The following is a 22,091-nucleotide window of genomic DNA, read 5'->3' on the forward strand; positions in this document are numbered from 1 at the left end:
TTGTATAATGATGACCGACTCCTTCCACTATCCTTGCTATTCCCATTCTTCCTCCCTTTCCTTCCCACCTCTATTCCCTATTTAGAGGTAATTTTCCACCCATACTCTCCCTCCCTACCCCACTTTGAGTCACCACCCTTATATCAGAGAAGATATTCGGCATTTGTTTTTTTGGGGGGATTGGCTAACTTCACTTAGCATAATCTTCTCTAATGCCATCCATTTCTCTGCAAATTCCATGATCTTATTATTTTTTAGTGCTGAGTAATGTTCCATTGTATATAAATGCCACATTTTTTTATCCATTCATTCACTGAAGGACATCTAGTTTGGCTTCACAGTTTAGCTATTGTGAATTATACTGCTATAAACATTGATGTGGCAGTGTCCCTGTAGTATGCTATTTTTAGGTCCTTTGGGTATAGTCCGATAAGAGGAATAGCTGGGTCAAATGGTGGTTCCATTCCCAGCTTTCCAAGGAATCTCCAGACTGCTTTTTATATTGGCTGCACTAATTTTGCAGTCCCACCAGCAGTGTATGAATGTATCTTTTTCCCCACATCTTCGCCAACACTTGTTGTTGTATGTCTTCATAATGGCTGCCATTCTTACTGGGGTGAGATGGTATCTTAGAGTAGTTTTGATTTGCATTTCTCTGATTGTTAGAGATGATGAGCATTTTTTCCATGTGTTTGAGAAGTGTCTGTTCAGGTCTTTGGCCCATTTATTGATTGGATTATTTGGGTTTTTTTTGGTTCTTGTTGAGCTCTTTATATACCCTAGAGATTAGAGCTCTATCTGATGTGTGAGGGGTAAAAATTTGTTTCCTTTATTGTGTGACTTGCTTTATATTTCTGTTGGGCAACACCGACTTAGAGCTTCTCTAAGTTGAATCAAAATGTTGATGTGTTAATATACTAATACTTGAAAAATAATGTTTGTAAAAACTTTCATACTCCACCATAAATGCCAGACACACACACACACACACATATATATATATATATATATATATATATATATATATATACACACACATATATATATATATATTAGTTTTCACACATATATATTTTGATTTTCAATGGACCTTTATTTTTTATTTATTTATATATGGTGCTGAGAATTGAATCCAGTGCCTCACACATTGCCAGAAAAGCACTCTCTCCCACTGAGCTACCACTCTACCCAGACTCCTCTTACTCCATCATAATGAATGATTGTTAGCTATACATTTTTCTTTTGTAATAGTATTTTGATATTTGAATATCTATTTGTAATGTTTATGCCAGTTGGGGAGAAAGCCTTGTAAGTTAAATCTTAGAGCCCCATTTGTTTTGTATTTATTAGTTCTAATAAGTTGAATTCTTTTACTAAACAGTGCTTATCATTTTTTTAAATCCATTCTGACCTGCCACAAAAGAATAACTCTTCCTCCATTGTGTTCCTGTTATACTGTAATGTCTGCTAGTAAATTGCCTATTACATGTTATTGTCTATCTTCTTTTAATATAATATATCCATGGTTCAAACATCTGTGGAATCAGCCAACCTTGAATTAAAAATATTTGAAAAAAAAATTATAGCTGTACTGAAAATATATATCTTTTATCTTCTTATTCCCTAAACAACACAATATAACAACTATTTGCATATCATTTACATTATATTAGTTATTATAAATAATTTAGAAATAATTTAAAGTATATAGAAGGTACTGGGGTTGTTGCTCAGAGATAGAGCATCTGCCTACCATGCACAAGGCCCTGGGTTGGATCACCAGTGCTGCAGAGGAGAAAGAGAGAGAGAGGGAAAGAGAGAAAGAGGGAGAATGTGAATGAATGAACATAGAAAGATATTGTAGGTTATATGTAAATACTGTGCCATTTTATATAGGGGCTTGAACATCCACAGATTTTAATTAATCTTTGAGGAGTTCTAGAACCAACTCCCTAAAGATACTGAGGATGACAATATAAGCTCCTTGAGGACAGAGATGTAATTAATTGAGTGTGAATTAAGTTACTTTACTCAGTAAGTACTTATTAAATTGTTATTACATGTCACACAGCTTATATTTTGAGAAGGGAGTGAGTCTATCACAATTAAAAAAAATCAGCATATATGGATTTTGTGTATTGAGGATGACTATATTTGCATAAAAGTGTTCATCAATTTATGAATCTGCTAATATGTCCTTATTTCAGATACTAATTGCATTGTAATCCTTTAGAGTAACATCTCAGTTGTTTGACAAATTTAATAAACAAAATTAATTACCAGGCCACCATAAACATTGTAGTTTTGTCTTTTTAATTGTGTATGACAGTCAGTATATGCCCATCCTGAAAATATGGATCAGTGTGCCCCTTTTTAGGATGATTACCCCAGATGTGATGATCATTTAATTTTTTTTCCTTAATACCCTGAAAAATATTTCTAATGTTGAGATGTAGTACCACTTAATCAAACTTTAAGATAAGGTATTAGAATAAGATACAAACTTTTAGAATACTAGTATTAGTGATGAAACCTCAATATGAATCTTAAATATATTAAGTACTAGACAGTTATATTTATTAGATTAATGATGTAGTGATCAGAGGTATAATTCTCAACTACTATGAAATCATAAAAATAAATGTATCTTGTGAGAAGAACATTGCACTAAGAAAAAAAAGAAAAAAACAGGGTCTTTACCTAGTCTTCAGACAGGCAAATATCTTTACCCTGAATTGCAGTGATTTCTTTTATTGTGTGTGGTTCTGGGGATTGAACTTAGGGGTACTCTACCTCTAAGCAGTACCTCCAGCCTTTTTACTTTTTATTTCCAGACAGGGCTTCACTAAATTGCCAGGGCATATGCCACCAGGTCTGGCTCTTTCTCATTTTGTGGTCATTATATTGTGCATCTTATCAAATTTATATAGGACAGGTTAATTTGAAATGCAAATAAAATAAATGGTTGTGAAAGTACTCCATAGATTATCATGTTATGAAACTGCAGTGGTCATCTTTTGTTTAAGATGTGTACTAGAAATGAACATTTAAAATTCTATTTTTGAAAAACTTTTACTTAGTAATTTCCTTGATTTTGTAAGATAGCTCTGGTATACCAATGATAGGACTGTGCTCACATATCCTTATTTTTCTGTTAATTCTTTGTAGCCAATAGTGATTTAGAATCTTTTGTAAGATCAATGACTGAGTAATAGGGAAAATCTTACTAATCCATGTGAGATTTCACTATATACTGATTTATTATCATTATTATAGCTATTAGAGCTTATTTAGCTTAATAAGTTGCATAGCAAATATATGCATAAGTACATGTGTATATATGTATCTGTTCACATATTCATGTTTCTGATACTTAACACCTTTGAAAATTACCTCTGGGTAAAAAAGGATATAAAAGGTGAGTAACTATTTTGGGAAATATTTCTTTGAATATTTATGGTTAATTAAGACTTTAAAATGCTAAGTAGAAAATGCACATAGTCAGGAGTGATGGATTTCTGAGTTTATTTTAAAGTCCTTTCTGTCAGTTTTGCTTGTCTCTGTGACAGTTATATATTTCTAGGTTGGTTCATCAATAAGGCTGTAATTATGGATAAAAAGAAATAACTATATCCTCTATAAATAGCTAAGAAGGGTATACTTAAATATAGAGTTAATTAAATATATTTAGCAGATTTTTTTTCTCTGCTGGAAGTTGTGTATTAGTATGAAAGTTTAAAATCAGACTGAAAAATATAGCCTCATGTGATATAAAGCAATTATATTTCCTTTAGGAGATATCTGAAGAGATTATAGGATCACCCATCCCCGAACCTAGACAACGCTCAAGACTTTTAAGATCTCAGTCAGAAAGTTCTGATGAAGTTATGGAATTAGATCTTTCACATGGGAAAAAAGATGCTTTTGTTTTGGAGGTAATATGCTTCTAGCTTAATTCTTAAAGCTTTCAGAGATTGTACACTTTACAATTAGATACTAAATTGATGTGATATTTTTGTGTTATTACAACTGATAAATATCAGTAAAGTTTTATTATAGAAATTGGACAAACCTGAAAATAACAGAATTTAATGACTGATGGAATAATGCATTTACTCCTGAAACAATTAGTGTATGGGTTGAAATAATATGAAAATATAGATTGAATGTTTCTAATCCAAAAATCTGAAGTGCCCTGAAATCCAAAGGAAAGGAAACTAAATGAGGGTGCAAGTTGAGAGAGAAAACTCAGATGTTTTGATCTCAGTGAAGCTGGAAGCTGGTGGTAGAATTATGTTGGCGTGGAAATGGAGATTGAGGGTCTGTGTTGGGAGCAGTGCTTCAGATGTAGGCAGAGGACTGAAAGAAAAGGGGAGGATTCAGTAAGAGACTGAAGTACAAAGAGATTATGGTTGGAGAAAGTGTGAGATCTTGTAAATGGAGCATTTAGGGAACAGTGGGTTGAGGTATGGCAGTGGGTATCTAAGCTGTAGTGGGACTGAAAGTGAGTGCATTCCAAGGTTGATGTGAGGGGAAGGTCTTTGGGACAGGATTATATGGGTTAATGTCAATATGTGTCCAGGTAGTTATTTTCACTATTATTCACAATGCAAAGGTTGTGAAAAAAGAACACTATGATTTAATTTAGATATACTTATTTTAGATATGCATTGAAATTTTATCCCTATTTAATTCTATTAAAAAGCAAGTCTATATTTGATGAAAATATTCTTCTTAATTATAGAGAGATAATGATTGCTTACTTTTTTTTAAAAGTCTTTTGAAACATATTCTTATAGAAGCTTGAGAAAAGTATGAGTTAAAAAAACTTATTTTAATTAGGATCCCATTCTTGTGCTTGTACATGGTGTTTCACTGGTGGTATATTCATATATGAACATAGGAAAGTTATGTCAGATTCATTGTACTGTCTTTCCTTTTCCCACTCCCTTCCCTTCCCTTTATTTCCCTTTGTCACTCCACTGAACATCTTCTATTCTTCCCCTCCCCAACTTGCATTCTAAAGAACAAATAAATAAAAGAAAAAGAAAACATTAATTTAAAAATTTTGGAATAATTATGCATTCACTGCTAATATGCCAACAGTTTTAATCTTTCTGTTTTCAGATTGATGACACTGATGCAATGGAAGATGTGCATTCTCTCCTTACTGATGTTCCTCCTCCTTCAGGTGAACAGAAGAAATTGACTTTGAGATAAAACTAATTTTATGTATCAGCATTTTAGTTCATGATTGTTAAGAGTATTAACTTTATTGTAAAGGTGTTATCATAGTGTGAAATTCTGTCATATACTTTGCTTCTTCATAAAACACATAACTTAAAAATACTTGTGTTAGAACTTAGGTACAACTGATTTTAAATACTTTTATGTTTATATATGAAAAAATCCCTGTAATTATTAGGATGGTTTAAAGGTTTTTTTGCAGGTAGAGAGTTTAGAAAAAAAGGTTTTACAGTTAGAATTTCATATAATTAAAAAAATGCTATTCTTTAACATAAAATCAGTAATATTATCATGTTTTAATTATAATTTATTTTGGCAGGCTTTTATAGTTGCAATACAGAAATTATGCCTGGTATAAATAATTGGACATCAGAAATACAGGTAAACCTTTTATTAATTTTAAGCAGATAGCACATAAGTTATTTAATAAGTTCATCTAAATATCTATTTTGTTTTTGACATTGCTTTTGACCTTCTTTGCCATTAAAAGGACTATTCTTTTTCATAGCATATTAATTATTATTGTTTGCTATTTGGCACTTTTATCAATTGTTATAGTATGTAGTTAAAAATCATTAAATGACATGCTGTTCTGTCTTTCCACATTTAGATGTTCACATCAGTAAGAGTAATCAGATTAAGCAGTCTTAACCTGACTAATCAAGCTCTCAATAAGAACTTTAATGATCTCTGTGAAAATTTACTCAAGGTAGGAACCTTCTGACTAAATTTTATTTAAAGGCCTTCAGAATCTTGACATTACACAGTTGTAGGCTGCATTGTTTTTATGTACCTAAAGATCGTATCTCTGTCAGCAGGTGAGATGCTAAAGTTGTCCTCTTTTTCTTAAAAGCAGTTTAAATTAGTTAATGGTTTAAATCTCATAAAAAATCTGGTATATATTTGTAAATTTTGAAAAGCACATTATTTTTTATTATTAAATCTTATTGTTTATTTAAACATTAAAAATTTATTCTTGCTCAGCACAGTAGCACATGCCTATAATCCTAGCTACTCTAGAGGCTGTGACAGGAGGGTTACAAGTTTGAGGCCAGCCTACACAACTTAGTAAGACCCTCAGCAATTTAGTGAGAACCTGTCTCAAAATAAAATGTATGAAGGCCTTGGAATGTGGCCAGCTTAAAGCACCTCTGGGTTCAAGTTCCAGGATTAAAAAAAAAAAAAACACAAAAAACAGAAAGAAAAAAAAGTATTCTTAATATTACACAAAGCAGAAGTGGGACAGTTTTATTTTACTCTTTTTAAATATTTTTATTTGCCACAATTTAGTGTACATTGACAAAATCAGCTTTTATAATTTTTAAAAATGAAAACAAAGTGACATAACTAATATTTTCTGTTGTGTAGAGCCTGTATTTTAAGTTACGATCCATGATCCCCTGCTGCCTTTGCCATGTAAATTTCACAGTATCTCTGCCTGAAGATGAATTAATTCAGGTAATTAACATTCAATCTATTATTGAAGATTTCTAGCTTTTATCAGATTTGTTTTAACATTTTTTAAATTATTTTTAAAAAATTTATATATGACAACGAATGGAATGCATTACAATTTTATTACACATATAGAGCACAATTTTTTGTACACATTTCTGGTTGTGTACAAAGTATATTCACACCAATTTGTGCCTGCATACATGTACTTTGGATAATTATGTCCATTACATTCCACCATCATTTCTAACCCCATGTCCCCTCCCTTTTCTTCCCATCCCTCTGCCCTATCTAGAGTTCATCTATTTCTTCCATGCTCCCCCTCCCTACCCCTTGTTTTAATATTATAATTTTGCCATAATTAAATAATTTAAACACATACTGTTTTACCTCAAAATATTTTTAAAAAATATGTCAATTTTGTTTTTCTGAACTCTGATTATCTGAAGGTGGACTTCACATATGTGCTCCAGCATGTGAATAATAGATGAGTGCTTATTTTGTGGGATTTCACCAATCCCCATCTGTTAGAGAAGTTCCTGAGCTCTTTCTGAAACATCTAGCTATACAAATTGGGCTTAGTATAGTAGTTAGAATATCTGAGTTTATATATAATTCTCATTTGGGATCTTAACCAGGAAAGGCAATTAACCAATTGACATAGGTTGTTTTCATGATATGGAAAATGATTTTTATGAAGTTTAGTTTTGGCAACAATTATTTTGCTAATCATAATTGTTTCTGCAATTTTAGGTCACAGTCACAGCAGTTGCAATAACTTTTGATAAAAATCAGGCTTTACAGACCACAAAACCACATGTTGAAAAGTCACTACAAAGAGGTAAACCTTTAATGGATGGGAAGTATATAGTTCATGATTGTCTGCATTACAATTCAGTGATAAATATAGAGGGCAGATAGGTTGAATGACTTTTTTAATTGAAGAGATATTTACCTCATTTTATTGAGGTAACTGGATAAACATGGCTGACTTGATTGTTTTTTTACACATGACTGAGTGATGAACTGGTATTCACATAGGGAATGCTCCTGTTTTTAGACTTGAATGATAGCATGTGAATTCTATAGTAGTTTAGGGGTTCCATGCCAAGATCTCTGGTGAGGTCCTCAAGGCACCTGAGAATTAATTGATATAGTAAGCAAAATTGTGACCCTGTTTTTCTCAGGAAAATTTTAATTATAAACAGATTCTCAGACATGTCCTTAATCCAGTAAAATTTAAGAAGTGCCATTCTTAAGATATTCCAAAGAAGTTAAATTATTAGAAATTGATATTATAAAAAAGGAATATCTGGGGAAGAATATAATGCTTTCTAAAGTTTAAATGACTTATTGACTAACTAAAATATTCATGATTAACCTGAATGTTTTAAAGTTGATTTAAATCCCACATAGATGAAATCAATAAAGATTTGATCATTGAGTTAATTTCAAATAGATGTATTAAATGATTATGTGTTCAGATATTTATTGGATAAATTAAATAATGGCTGTTTTAAGCATCATATAAACTAGTAAGTTACACTATACAGGAGAACAGTAATTATTATTGAATGCTTACTATTTACAAGCCAGTGTGCTAAATGATTTATAGGTATTAATTAATCTTTTAAAATTTGACAACCTTCCCATCAGGAAAAACAGCACCTCTTTCAACATCATGCAGGTGAAAGATACCCAGGGAAGAAACCAGGGATGAAATAGCCAGTATACATTTTGTGGGGGTGAGAAATATAACATGCACGCACACGTGCATGTGTGTGCATGCACACTCCCCCACTCCCACAGAGTAGATATTCGGTTGCAAGTTCTTAATTTCTTAAAAAATCATAACAGATCAGTGCTAAATAACTGTTGTTTTTCTTTCCTCTCCAGCTTCTACAGATAATGAAGAACTTCTGCAGTTTCCACTGGAACTCTGTTCAGATTCACTTCCTTCACATCCTTTCCCACCAGCTAAAGGTTGGTTAAGTAAGAAATTCAAATGCGAATCCCAGTTATAGTGCTTTCACTTTCCTCTTTATAGTCAATCTTTCTTAATCTTGAGATTTATCCTTCATTTCTTCATTACGTGTTTCTCCATGTTCATTAACAGGAGAAAGTAATACTCATTTAATTTCTCAAGTAATTTCACCATAAGTTATTAAGGTAATTTTCTATATGATATCCATTCTCAGACCTCAAATATATCAACATTTTATTTTTAAAGATTTGTACTTCATAGTATAACTTTTCACATGTAGTGTATTTGATATTTGTATTATATTTGGTAAGTTTTTTGTCCAGAAATAACCAAAAGTTTCAGACATTAGAATGCCTCAGAGGATAAATGGAAAAGTTTTAGGGTAGAACAAGGGAGACAGGGATGAACTTCCTGTCATATGTTAACTTTTGCTATAATTGAAGAACATTATTATGTATTTTTAAGATACTGCAGTTTTTTTTAAGTGCAAAACAATTACCTGTAAATTTAATACCATTACATCTATTTTGATCTGTATAATCTTTGGAGAAAAATAGGAGTTTTTTTTCCCCATTTCTCTTCTGATTTTAGTGTAATTTTTAAAACTTTTCAAAACTACCATACCTAATTCTACACTATATAATCTTAATAAATGTAGTTTGCATTTTTTATAAATGCTTTATTCTGAGAAATGATGCATTTTTTATTTAAAGTCAAATATATTCTATTTTTATATTCTGTAATGCAAGTGAAGTTGTTTTGTGATTCCTACTTGTTAGTTATTTTATCTAATATCAAATTATGTGTAAAATAGTTTTATGTTCACTTTGCATATGTATCAATAGAATTTTTACAAACCAATTCAAAGTTTATCTATAGATAAATGGATTGTGACTTACATTTTCAAGATGAAAATATAAACTATTATTAGATTCTGAGCTTTCTAACCTAGTAACTTTGGTCATATTTTCTTTTTGTCCTCACCTAAAATTCTAATTTAGAACTCCATGAGAATTTTAGCATATCTCAATTTTCTTGAAAGAATAGGAAGGAAAAATCATATTTAAAGAATATGCTAAGTTCATATTTCTGAATTAAAAATAATTTCCCAAACAGAAAACATTATTGTCAAGATTCTTCCTTGAATCATTAGATAGCAAGTTTTGTTTGTTTTAAAACACATACATTATAGAGAAACTTATATTTTACATAAGGTTAATTCCAAATGACTTTTAGGTGTCATTTCATTAATCCTTACCCTACAATGTGGCAAAAACCCTCCAAGGCCTAATCAACACAAAAAGATTTGATTGCTCATCTCTGGAAACAGATATTTGTGGAGTCAGGCCATATTAGCTCAATGTTACCATATTATTAATACCTACAGAAGATTAAATTGTAAGTTTTCCCTATTTGTATTGATAGCTTTCAAAATGCTATCCAAGGTAGTTGTAACCAATGGTTATGTAGTCATTAGTGTAAGATGATACTTTGTGAACTAAAGAACAATGTAAAACATTTGCAAATCATTTTAGTGAGCTTGGAGAGGGATCATGAATGAGGTAAAAAAGCAACAGATGTGGCCCTCTTTGCCCATCTGTGACAAGGTATAAGAATTTGGGTTAATTACTTAACCTCTCTAAGCCTCAGTTTCTCTTGTGTAAAATGTGAGAGGGTTAAGATTCTCTCCAGCCTTTAAAATTCTGCAATTACTTGGGTTTGTGTTTTATAGGCCTTCTACTATAAACATGTTAAAAACTTAAAAGAAAAGTCAAAAGCTGAATTAGTGCCCAAAGTCATACTGATCTTTCATACTTGTTATTTTAAATGTTTTCAAGAAACTTCTAATCAGTTAATCCAATAAGTTTTAAAGTCTGCTCCTCCAAACCATAGGGGTTTTCCAGAGATGCCTCAGGCTGCAAAGAAGGGTAAGGATTGAGAGAATAGATCTCTGGATGACCTGCCTCTGAACTAGAGCAGCTTTGATTCAGTGAATTTTACACATTAGTTTTCTATATTTTATTTGAAGAAAGGGTTTCAAAGATTTGAAAAACACTGGATCAGATCATGCTACCTTTATCATCATCAAAATTATCATGATCATCATCATCGTAATTATCAGTTTCATAATATCTAATACTAATATACATATAAAGCTTTTTACTCTGAGTGCTTCACTATAAAACCTATGTACCTTTTGTTGAATATTACATTTTAAAATTATTAGTAAAAACCTAAAAATGCATCTGTATCTCTTCATAGTTTTGTAGTTTCTAAATTGTGATTTGTCATGCATGCTTATTTATTGTCTTTGCTTCCTCAAGTTTTTTCAGGAGGACATGAGTTAAATTTGTTCTTTAAAAGTTATTTGAAAGTAATTTGGAAGAATTAAGGGTAAGATGGGTTTTGAAAAGGTCTGAAAAATGTGGTAATAGAGCCTTATAATATGAATGGAGTAATTATGTGCTTTGACATGGTAGAAAGTGTTGAAAATTTAAGCTTAGCAATTTAGAGGAATTAAGCAGGAAAGAGAAAGTCAAGAGTGTTTAGGAGTGAACAATAAAAAATGTGTCTGATTTCTTATATGTAGCCAGAAAGCTTAAAAGTCAACTACTCATACAGATAAATTTACTAAGTTGGTTAGTTAAGCTGATAAGTTTTTTAATTCTAATAACAATGGATTCTAGTTTACATCTCATGTCTTAACACAAGTAGGGGATTGAAAAAAATTCTTATTTTCTGGTGTGTTGACAGAGTAGTTTCAAGAGCTAAGCTTAGTATGTTTTTTAGCACTTCTGTCTTTTCACTTGTAGATAAACCTTCCATTATCTTTTTATATTATTGAAAACGAGTAAATGTTTTGTGAAGTAATGATGCTGTAGTTACATGTATCTTGGTTCATTGTGTTGAGTAAGCCTGGGCCTGAATTGTCCATCCATGTTCAATTTTTTCCCTCCATCATTTATTATATTTGATTTTATTTCTCAAGGTAAAAAAATAGTTTTATGTATGTCTCAAATTTATGTTGATTTGGTGTTACCTTCCTAGTTATCTCTTTTTTTAATATTAAATGGTGCTGAGCTTCAATAATTTTCAAAAAGATATTATTCCATAAAGTCATCAAAATTCCTTACTGAATATGAATACTATGAGGAACATACATGATGTGGTATCAACATAAATTATTTATGTTCATATGAGGTTATATTATGAGAAAAAAATGACTATATCAAAATTTTTATAGTACTTTCCCGTCATCATTATTATTCATACCTTAATTTTTCTCTAAGTCATTTTCAAGATTCTTTAAAAATTATATATATAAAAAGATGAGAGAGTAAATGAGGAGTCTGAATAAATGCAGTCTGAGAGATACATAAAATACTAGTAGATTTTTCTCATAAACTGCAGTCTGGCTAAAGAATTTTATGCATATAGTCTTTTTTTTTTTAAGTTGTAGATGAGCATAATACCTTTGTTTTATTTTTATTTATTTTTATGTAGTGCTGAGGATTGAACCCTAGGGCTTTACACGTGCCATACATGCATTCTACCACTGAGCTACAACTTCATCCCCTGCATATAGTTTTTAGAAAAGGTTAGCATAGCACTTCAAAAGTCTAAAGACTTAAATTATACTATCATTTTACAGAGCTTATAAACTTAGATTAGACAAGTATGTATAAATCATGTACCATATATTTCAAGTACTTTGTAAATGTAATGTCTCATAAATAAATTTTTATTAAACACTGATAGTTTAAATATTTTAAAAGGTTTAATTAGTATTATATGTACAAATATATGAGTGAAACCATATAGAAGAGGATTTTTTTAAATACTCATCTTGTTTTTTGCTTTCATTTTGCTTTATGCTAGATGATTTCTTTGTGTACAGTGATATAACTATAGCCTTACGAGTGTAGCAAGTACTGATTAGTGTCTGGCTTTTGATGTAAAAAAACAAAACAAAACAAATTGACTTGTACCTGCAATGCATTGCTTTCCATAATTAGGTCTACACAGTAGTAGTTTTTTTAATCCTTATTTTTATTATAGTCGAGTTTGTTTTTGTTAAACCAAATTTGATTTTAAAAAGATGGTTTCATTTTAATGATCTGCCTAAGATTATTTTAAACTAGCAATTAGAAATATAAATTTCTAAAAACTATAAGAACTTTCATTTTTCCTACTAATTAATAGTTAACAAATAAATATAATTCTTTATACTAACTAAAAAATGTCTTTATATACTGATAACCTATTGCTTGTCTGCTGTTTCTGTTTTTGTTTTTAAAGTACTGTGTATTTTGTCATTATGACCAAATGGTAACAACAGTAAAAATAACAGCTGATGTTCTCCCTATTATATTGGACGTCCAAAACAATCAGTGGCAGGCTTTGAAAGGAGAAAGTTGATGAAGAGAATAAGGAAAATAGAAACCAAAACGAGGGAAATGTATGCAAATACTTAGCCAAGAAATAGGTTGGGAAGGGAGTTGATGAAGAAATAGAATGCAGAGTCTTTACCTCTCTAACTTCTGTAAGGTACCTTGAGAACAGTGAAATTCAGAGGCAGAGGGATTAAAAAGCAAAGAAAAAAATGAATTGGGTAACTGCCAGAAAACCCAAATAACTTGGAAGAGAGCCATAAAGGGTAGTAGTAAGATGAAAAGTGGATGTATAGAAATGGAAACAGGAGCACATAAGAAAGGGATTGAAAAAGACAAGTGGCTTAGGATGTTGTACACCTTTAATGGGAAACATAAATTACCCAAATAGAGAAGTTAATTTTTTTTGGTCATCTAATGTATGTATGTATTGCCTATGTATATTGGTGTTGAATTTTTCTCTTTTGAACTACCCAAATTGAAGCTATTTCCATCTTTCTTTATACCTTAATAATTTATAACTACAGAATGGCAATTTCATTATCAATTCATCAATATTTAAGTACCCTTATGGGTAAATTTATACTGAATGTTCAGATACACCATTTGCTTTAACTTAGTCATTAAACCAGATTTTATAGTTATGAGGCATAGCCAATCAGTGTCTTATGGATTGATGGGACTGCCTAAAGGAACATAAAACCCAATTTTGATCATAATAGCTTAAAACTGAGAATGTTAAAATGGGAAAATAAAGCATAAAATTTAAAGACTCCAGATTATGTATATTTTAATCTGCCAGAGATTCTTGTTTGTAGAATTTTTCTCAGTTTTAGGAATTTTTAAAGATGTGTATGCAAGATTGTCTTAAATACTTTTTAAAATTATTCAGAGCAAAGATGATCTTTATATTTAATGATATAAAATGAATCGTCAAAAGATTGGGTGATCTGTGTAGAAACTTTATTACAGCTGCCTTGGTCCACTTTGTGTTGCTGTAACAGAATACCCAAGTCTGAGTATTTTATTTAAAAAAAGACATTTATTGACTTGTAGTTCTGGAGGCTGAGAAGTTCAATATCAAGGTATTGACATCTGGCAAGGACCTTCTTGCTGCATCATCACAGGAAGGAAGAGCAGAAAGAGAGCAAGGAGGGGCTGAACCACCCTTTTTTAATGGTACCAATCCTTCCCACAAGAATGGAGCCCTCATGGCCTCATCCTCTCTTAAAAGTTTCTAGCTCTTAATTCTGTTTTTTTTTTTTTTTTTTTTTTTTTGGTACTATGGTTCGAACTCAAGGGCACTCAACTCCTAAGGCACATTGCCAGCCCTATTTTGTATTTTATTTAGAGACAGGGTCTCACTGAGTTGCTTAGCACATTCACTGTTCCTGAGGCTGGCTTTGAACTCTTGATCCTCCTGTCTCAGTGTCCCAAGCCACTAGTATTACAGGTGTGCGCCACCGCACTCAGCTTAATACTATTTTGATGGCAATTAAATTTTAACCACAGTTTTAGAAGAGCTAAACATTCAGACCATATTAACAGCTAGCCAATAGTGTTGAATTGGTTATAAGAAATTATTTAGAAGAATGAAGAAGTCTCAAACCTTAGAAACATTGGAGAGTATAAAATTGAAGGAGGAATAATCCTTGCCACATTTTTTTTTCTTTTGTCATCAATATGCTCATTACCACTTAAATGCTTTTAATCTGGGTTAATTTATCTGTGCACACCACTAGACATAGGGCTTCCCAGAGTGTGCTAAGAATAATTAAATTGTTGTCCTACTTACTAAGTTTCCAGGGTTATTTGAGAATGATGGGGTTTAATCTTTGTCTTTTATGAAATGGGAATAGAAATTTTTTAAATTTATTTTATTTATTTTTTATTGTTGGTTGTTCAAAACATTACATAGTTCTTGATATATCATATTTCACATTTTGATTCAAGTGGGTTATGAACTCCCATTTTACCCCGTATACAGCTTGCAGAATCACATCAATTATACTTCCATTGATTTACATATTGATATACTCATGTCTGTTGTATTCTGCTGCCTTTCCTATCCTCTACTATCCCCCCTCCCCTCCCCTCCCCTCCCCTCCCCTCTTCTCTCTCTACCCCCACTACTGTAATTCATTCCTCCCCCTTGTATTATTTTTCCCTTTCCCCTCACTTCCTCTTGTATGTAATTTTGTATAACCCTGAGGGTCTCCTTCCATTTCCATGCAATTTCCCTTCTCTCTCCCTTTCCCTCCCACCTCTCCTCCTTGTTTAATGTTGGTCTTCTTCTCGTGCTCTTCTTCCCTAGTCTGTTCTTAGTTACTCTCCTTATATCAAAGAAGACATTTGGCATTTGTTTTTTAGGGCTTGGCTAGCTTCGCTTAGCATAATCTGCTCTAATGCCATCCATTTCCCTCCAAATTCTATGATTTTGTCATTTCTTAATGCAGAGTAATACTCCATTGTGTATAAATGCCACATTTTTTTTATCCATTCGTCTATTGAAGGGCATCTAGGTTGGTTCCACAGTCTTGCTATTGTGAATTATGCTGCTATGAACATCGATGTAGCAGTGTCCCTGTAGCATGCTCTTTTTAGGTCTTTAGGGAATAGACCGAGAAGGGGGATAGCTGGGTCAAATGGTGGTTCCATTCCCAGCTTTCCAAGAAATCTCCATACTGCTTTCCAAATTGGCTGCACCAATTTGCAGTGGGAATAGAAATTTTGAGAGAATGGACTGCTGTATGGTTGGATTGAGGCTCTCTTTGCAGCTGGAATGGGGATCCAACATACAAAGTGCTCTTCCACATAGATATACAAATGGCAGTCAACTGAGCATTAACTAATGCTCAACAAAGCCTGAATGACTTTAAATGATATTTCTACCTTGAATATGAAGTCTGCTGTCTTTTATTTAGAATTGATAGTGATTGCATGTTCTTCAGTTTATTTCTTTTTAACTAGAGTTACTAGTTTCTCAGTGAGTGAGATTTCTTATAACTGTGGTGCCTTTTCTTTTGAAAGGCCTATTAACTAGGAATCCTGACTTTAATGAGAAGGAACAATCATTGGGTATTTAAAGTATTCAAACTAGCCTGAGGTGCCAATCAGAGTCTATTTCCTGCCAGGATCTGCTCATCTGGAGTCTTTTCTGTTAGGAGAAAAATTAAGATCATAGGCAATATGTTAAAATATAACACAGCTCTTTTTAAGTGAGATTAAAGAAATTCTTATCCTTTCTCCGAAGAATGTCTCTAGTTTTAAAGCATCATTTTTTTTTCAGTTTTAATTCAAATGCATTTATATTTGAAGTCAGGTAATAAATACCTACCGCTCCTCAGAGTCCCCTCTTTTCCCTACTCTTATAAATTTATTTTTGGAAAAGTATGAATTATACATACTAAAAAGTTCAAGTAACATCAAAATCATGTAATCCAAAATAAAAGTCCCTTCTCCCTTTATTTCTCTTCCCAAGAGGCAACTACTTGTAACAGTTTCATCTGTCTTCACAAAGATTCTCTTTTTATTCTTTATTGGAACACACATATTTTACAGATTATTGGGTACCTTGATTTTTCCACTTGTGACTTAGAGGTGGGAATAAATAACTACATGTTTAAGTAAGTTCTGTCTATGTATTTGTCATTAAATTGTATACATTTGCTTCTGCAGATTTCTGTATTACCCAGATAGTATTGAGTTATAGCAGATGATTTAATTTTAGTAATTTTTCAAAAATTATTTTAGTCATTCCTCTGCCTATGCATTAATTTTTTTTTCATTGAATTACTATGAATTCCTGTACTCTCTGTAATTCTATACTGACCAAGTCTGTACTGCCCAAGGTAGTAACCCTGGAGAACCTTTGAATTTTCCTAGAATATATAAGCCTGGGGTAGGTTCATTGCTGTCCCAGTTTCTGCATTGAGTCCATTCTTGTCCTGAACTCTCTGTAGATATGTGATAAGTCTTCCTGCTAGCCTTCCTATGGGCTCCATCTTCTCCCAGACTTCCAGAGCTCCTCAAGATCCTGTATCAGGACTGTCCCCAAATAGACTTCTAGGCTACAGACACAACAGTCAGGGAATATGCATAGCATAGTACCCTCGCAGACTTTTTGTGGGCCTTACCTAGTGTTCCCTTTTATTTGTTATCTATCTATCCAGAGGATTGTCTACCACTGTATACTCTCTAGTATTAGCTACTGGTCACTTGCTTAAAAAATGGTGGTGGGGTTGAAAGGGAGCTTCTTCTAATTTGGAGAAATGCTATGTACAAATGACATTTTAAAATAAACTTTTATAAATTTAAGAATATTACCAAAGATTAACACATTAAGTAGAAATTAAAAAATATATTTAATTTATATTTTTTTAAAAAACTGACTGCCCCAAATTATTCTCAGTATATTTCATGTGTCATTTCTAAATTGGCAACGCTATTCTTTCATTTGTTCCATACTTTGAAACAAAAATTTAAATATGCTAGTGTGGATAGAACATGGGCCTTAAAATTGGATTATGACTTTTTTATAGTACTACTTACATTTGCATGATACCTTAATTATCTTTACTAAACATAAAATATCAGGGAAAACCTTGGATGCTAACTTCCTGAGGTGCTGGAAAGGGAGTGATTCTAGTTTGGAATTGTTAGTTATTTCTCTGAAGATGAGTCAGTTTTAGTTCCACAAAGTCTTGCTACCACTAGAGGGAGCTGTTTATAGTTCCGACAAATAAAAGAGGTTCATGGTAAGGAAGGGTAGGGGTAGGAGGCAGCATGTGTTGATCTGTGAGTCATAGCGCATTACTTTGTTTGTAATTTTTAATCTTACTGGCTCTTACTCCCTACAAACATGTCTCTTCCACGTTTCACGTCAGATATCCCTCCCAAAACAGTGACCCTTTGTCTAGTTTTCTTACATTCTGCTGTCATTCTACTAACATTTGTTACTGTTTATATTTTCTTATGACTATGCAGTTTCTGAAACTCATTTTGTGTTATAGTAACAAGCAGTCTTACTTACCATGTTATTTATTAACTGAGCTAGCTTTCATGTCAATAGAAACTACATTTTAAACCTAAATATTTCTATTTGGTTTGCTTTTATAATGAAGCCATAAAGATTTATTCCTATTCTTCTGGCTTATAGAAGATATTAACAAACAACAAAGAAGAGATGCTGGCTTGTACTTAGCATTCAAGCTAATGTTGTTCATATTGTCTTATTAGAACACCTGGAGAGTGCAAGTTCTAACTCAGGTATACCAGCTGCACAGAGAGGTGAGTTTGTTTAATTAAGCAAATAGTCACCAAAGGTGTGGAATTCTAGTTAGGTGGTGCATAAAATTTCAGACACTGAAGAAATGCACTGGACAATGGTATAGACACCACAATGTGACTTTATTGTAGTTAGCATTTGTATTTTTTATTCATTAAATATTTATTTTTTAGCATTTTAATGGTTTCTCAATTTCTAAAAATAAAATTTTAGTTTTTTTTTAATTAGCAGTAGTGAATTTTTTTTTAAAGGAGGAAGTTATTCGACTCATACCCACTTCCCACCCCCTTTATCAGAGGCTTTGTTACCAAAAATCAGGCTTAGAAACAGAATATTGACAAAAATGATCCTTTAACTTTTATTACTGATAGTAGAAAGAAGATATTTTCATTCAAGATAAGTCAACTAGTAAGGATTTTTTTTCCAAGTGTTTTCAACATTTTGATTCTTTTTATTTTTTATTTTAGGATAAAAATAGAGAAGGGGATTAGTTATAATGTTGAAATTGTAAATTAAATTCTAATAGGAATAGCTAAAATAGTTAAATAGAATAGAAAATAAAGTTAGTTATTTATGTGTGGCCCTCTCATTGCTGTTAGACCCCACTAACATTCTCCCCAAGAGACCATACAGCTGTGACATCACCAAAAATGCTCAGCCAGATGATCAAGAACTTGGTTTTGGACAAATCAGTGTCGTAAGCTTGACTCTTTACCACCTCTCTAATCTGACTTTAAAAGACCATTCTTTTTTTAAGTTGCAGTTAAATTACATCATCAGAAGGAGTGTTATGACGAGTAAGAGACGTCATCCATATTTTTTCTTTGTTTTTTCTTTTGTTTTCTGTCTGTGTTTTCAGCAACGTCAGTTGATTACAGTTCCTTTGCAGACAGATGCAGCAGCTGGATAGAGCTCATTAAACTGAAAGCTCAGACCATAAGGCGCGGATCAATTAAGACAAGTAGGCGGATGTTTCTACCACATTATGATGATCTGAGAAGCATATCCCTGATTTCGCAGTGATGAAGGCTAGACCTTACTACCTAGTATTAACATTGCCAATCAGTCGTGTGTTGGAGTGTGAAAGCTGCAGACTCTAATGGTCATGTAGGAAGAGTAAATGAAGGACCTTTAGATTTGTTAATTTTAACAAAACAGAATTTTTTTTAAATATAACTTTTTGTGAAGGCGTAACTAAAAATATATAAATAGATATGATCTCCTTCTAGATGGAAGGTAATCACCAGCTCTCTCATCAAAGAGGTAACTTTTCTAGGACCCAGCGTATTTTGTATATTGCATCTGTTAGCTTACTAAGAGATATCCAGAGGGCTAAAAGAATAAGTATTTCTGGAGAGAAAGTAATTAACTCTCATCTTACTGCTAGACTCGGTATGTTTATGTTCTTTATCTATACCCCATGTGTTTTGGTAGATTTTAAAGTAACTATATTTGAGGAAAAAAAAACTACATTAAAAGGGAAGGAACTACCTTTTAGAGTAAATAACAGAGGCTATGTAACCAGCCAGGTCTGATTTTGAATTCTGGAAGTGCCAATTTAATAGTTGTGTGACCTTGGGCAAGCTATTCAATTTCTCTTAGCTTCAGCTTCCTCATGTGTAAAATGGGGATGATAATAACCTATGTTGCTGGGTTGTAAGCAATACACATACACATAATATGTCTGGCTGATAGCAGTTATTTGGCAAGTGGTAATTATTTTGTGTTACTTTATAAACAATAACCTTTTGATGGCCAAGGTCATTTGCTAAGTTTTTTAAATTATGAGTTTGTTTAATCAAAAGGTTTGGAAAGGAAATATATACCACTAGTTAACATAAGGTTTATCTACAAGTTGACAATGATGAAGTCGTCTGAAAAAGATGGAAATAACTGTAATGGGAAATATAACAACTTTCACACTCTCTTTGTAATAATTTGTTTCTACAGCAGATAATTTAATGCTCTGCCGCTTTTTCTTTTTCTTCACTTCATAACTGATCATTGTGTGTGTAGCTACTCCGCATCAACATTTTCTTTTGCAGGAATGCCATTTTTCTTCCAAAAGAATTCATTCCAGCATTTCCTTATGTGTTTTTCTTTCTCTCTCTTTTAATTGCATGCAGTGCATGATGATTTCTTTTCTTTCATGACATGGCTTAGCCTCACAGACAGCTGAATGTTGTCACCACTTACTTGGAAACCTTAGGGAATAAGTGACCAATATGCATAACCAGTATCTGTTCTTAATGTTACCTCTTCTTTTCTTCAATTTTAGCTGTGACACTTGAAAAAGCAAGTCCAATGGGTGAAGGAAATTTCCGGAACCGTTCTGCTCCACCTTGTACAAATTCCACAGTTGGGGTTGTTAAGATGACACCTCTTTCTTTCATTCCTGGAGCAAAAATAACTAAATATCTTGGGATAATTAACATGTTTTTTATTCGGGAAACTACTTCTCTTCGTGAGGTAATTTTACTTAGATTATTTTGTTGGTGTTTGGATTTTCTTTGATTGACTATTTAGTAACAAAACCATGTCTCAAATTATTATTTTTCCCTAAAATAATAAATACACATAAGTATAAATACATATTTTACTTATTTATTTGTATTTTAATAACTTAAATATATTGATTCTGGATTAAACTAATGCATTTCATATAGTAGCTAGTATTATTACCAGGAGTTTGTGTTAGGTTTAAACACATTTGTTGTTAGAAATTCTAGATTTTTATCAAGAGCTTTATTAAATCAAACAAATTTATCTATGTTTCATTAGATTCTTATAATAGCCCTGAAAGAACAGCTAAGTTTTTTCAGTAGTTATTTGCCTGAGATACATTTAAATAGCAATTTTTAAGGGATCACCTTTAGAAATAGTGGAGGACCATATTATAGACATGTTTATGTAGATATTTTATGTAATTTAGCTTAATTGTTTTATCCCTCTGAAAAGACAATGGAGCTGTTCATTTTCACTCAGTAAAAAGAAAATTATATTGAATCTTATGTTATAAGCAAATTAATACTGTGATATAGGGATAATTTTTAATTACTGAGGCTTGAAAGCAGGTAATTGCTTTATATTTTACTTTAGTAGCAGTTTGTACTTAATAAAGTATGCTTGTTATGGAAATGACTTAATTGTGCTTCCAACCCCCCAACCCCCACCCCCACCTTAGTTTTACTAGAAAAACTTCTTAGAAATCAAGCTTGCAGGGGCCAGGGTTGTAGCTCAGTGGCAGAGTGCTTGCCTACCATGTATAAGGCACTGGGTTCAATCCCTGGCACCATATGAAAATAAGATAAAAGGTATTGTGCCCACCTACAATTAAAAAAGAAAAATATTAAAAGAAATCAAGCTTGCATACTGTTTTCAATATCATGCTCACTGTCCTGCATCTAGCACAGTGTTTGGCATGGAGTAACATGATGCATTTTATGTAAATGAATGATGATTTCTGACAGATTGTTTCATTAATTAGATGGAAATTTTGAGATAAATTATTATTTTTTTCAAAATCTTTATATATATAATATTTTATATATATATGTGTGTGTGTATATATATATATATATACATACATATATATATATATATATACATTTTGTAGTTGTAGATGGACAGAATGCCTTTATTTTATTTATTTTTATGTGGTGCTGAGGATTGAACCCAATGCTTTACACATGCTAGGCAAGTGCTTTGCCACTGAGGTACCACCCAG

At 32.1% G+C, this 22,091-nt stretch overlaps 1 protein-coding gene across 28 annotated transcripts in view; it reads left to right on the forward strand.

Moving 5' to 3' along the window:
- C2cd5 (C2 calcium dependent domain containing 5) overlaps positions 1–22,091 on the forward strand; it is a 95,507-nt gene that overhangs the window by 66,876 nt on the left and 6,540 nt on the right. For 13 of the 28 annotated variants that reach the window (XM_078015089.1, XM_021728816.3, XM_021728822.3 and 10 more), the window contains 10 exons: positions 3,795–3,935; positions 5,128–5,191; positions 5,567–5,628; positions 5,858–5,956; positions 6,616–6,705; positions 7,456–7,543; positions 8,599–8,685; positions 18,316–18,366; positions 19,224–19,325; positions 20,643–20,833. In XM_078015089.1, the coding sequence (XP_077871215.1) occupies positions 3,795–3,935; positions 5,128–5,191; positions 5,567–5,628; positions 5,858–5,956; positions 6,616–6,705; positions 7,456–7,543; positions 8,599–8,685; positions 18,316–18,366; positions 19,224–19,325; positions 20,643–20,833 (975 nt within the window). Of the gene's footprint in view, positions 1–3,794; positions 3,936–5,127; positions 5,192–5,566; positions 5,629–5,857; positions 5,957–6,615; positions 6,706–7,455; positions 7,544–8,598; positions 8,686–18,315; positions 18,367–19,121; positions 19,181–19,223; positions 19,393–20,642; positions 20,834–22,091 lie in introns of those variants that run through there. The other 15 variants (XM_040280925.2, XM_078015093.1, XM_021728828.3 and 12 more) reach the window with 5 other exon arrangements.

The sequence above is a fragment of the Ictidomys tridecemlineatus genome, chromosome 6, assembly GCF_052094955.1.
Source record: "Ictidomys tridecemlineatus isolate mIctTri1 chromosome 6, mIctTri1.hap1, whole genome shotgun sequence".
NCBI lineage: Eukaryota > Metazoa > Chordata > Mammalia > Rodentia > Sciuridae > Ictidomys > Ictidomys tridecemlineatus.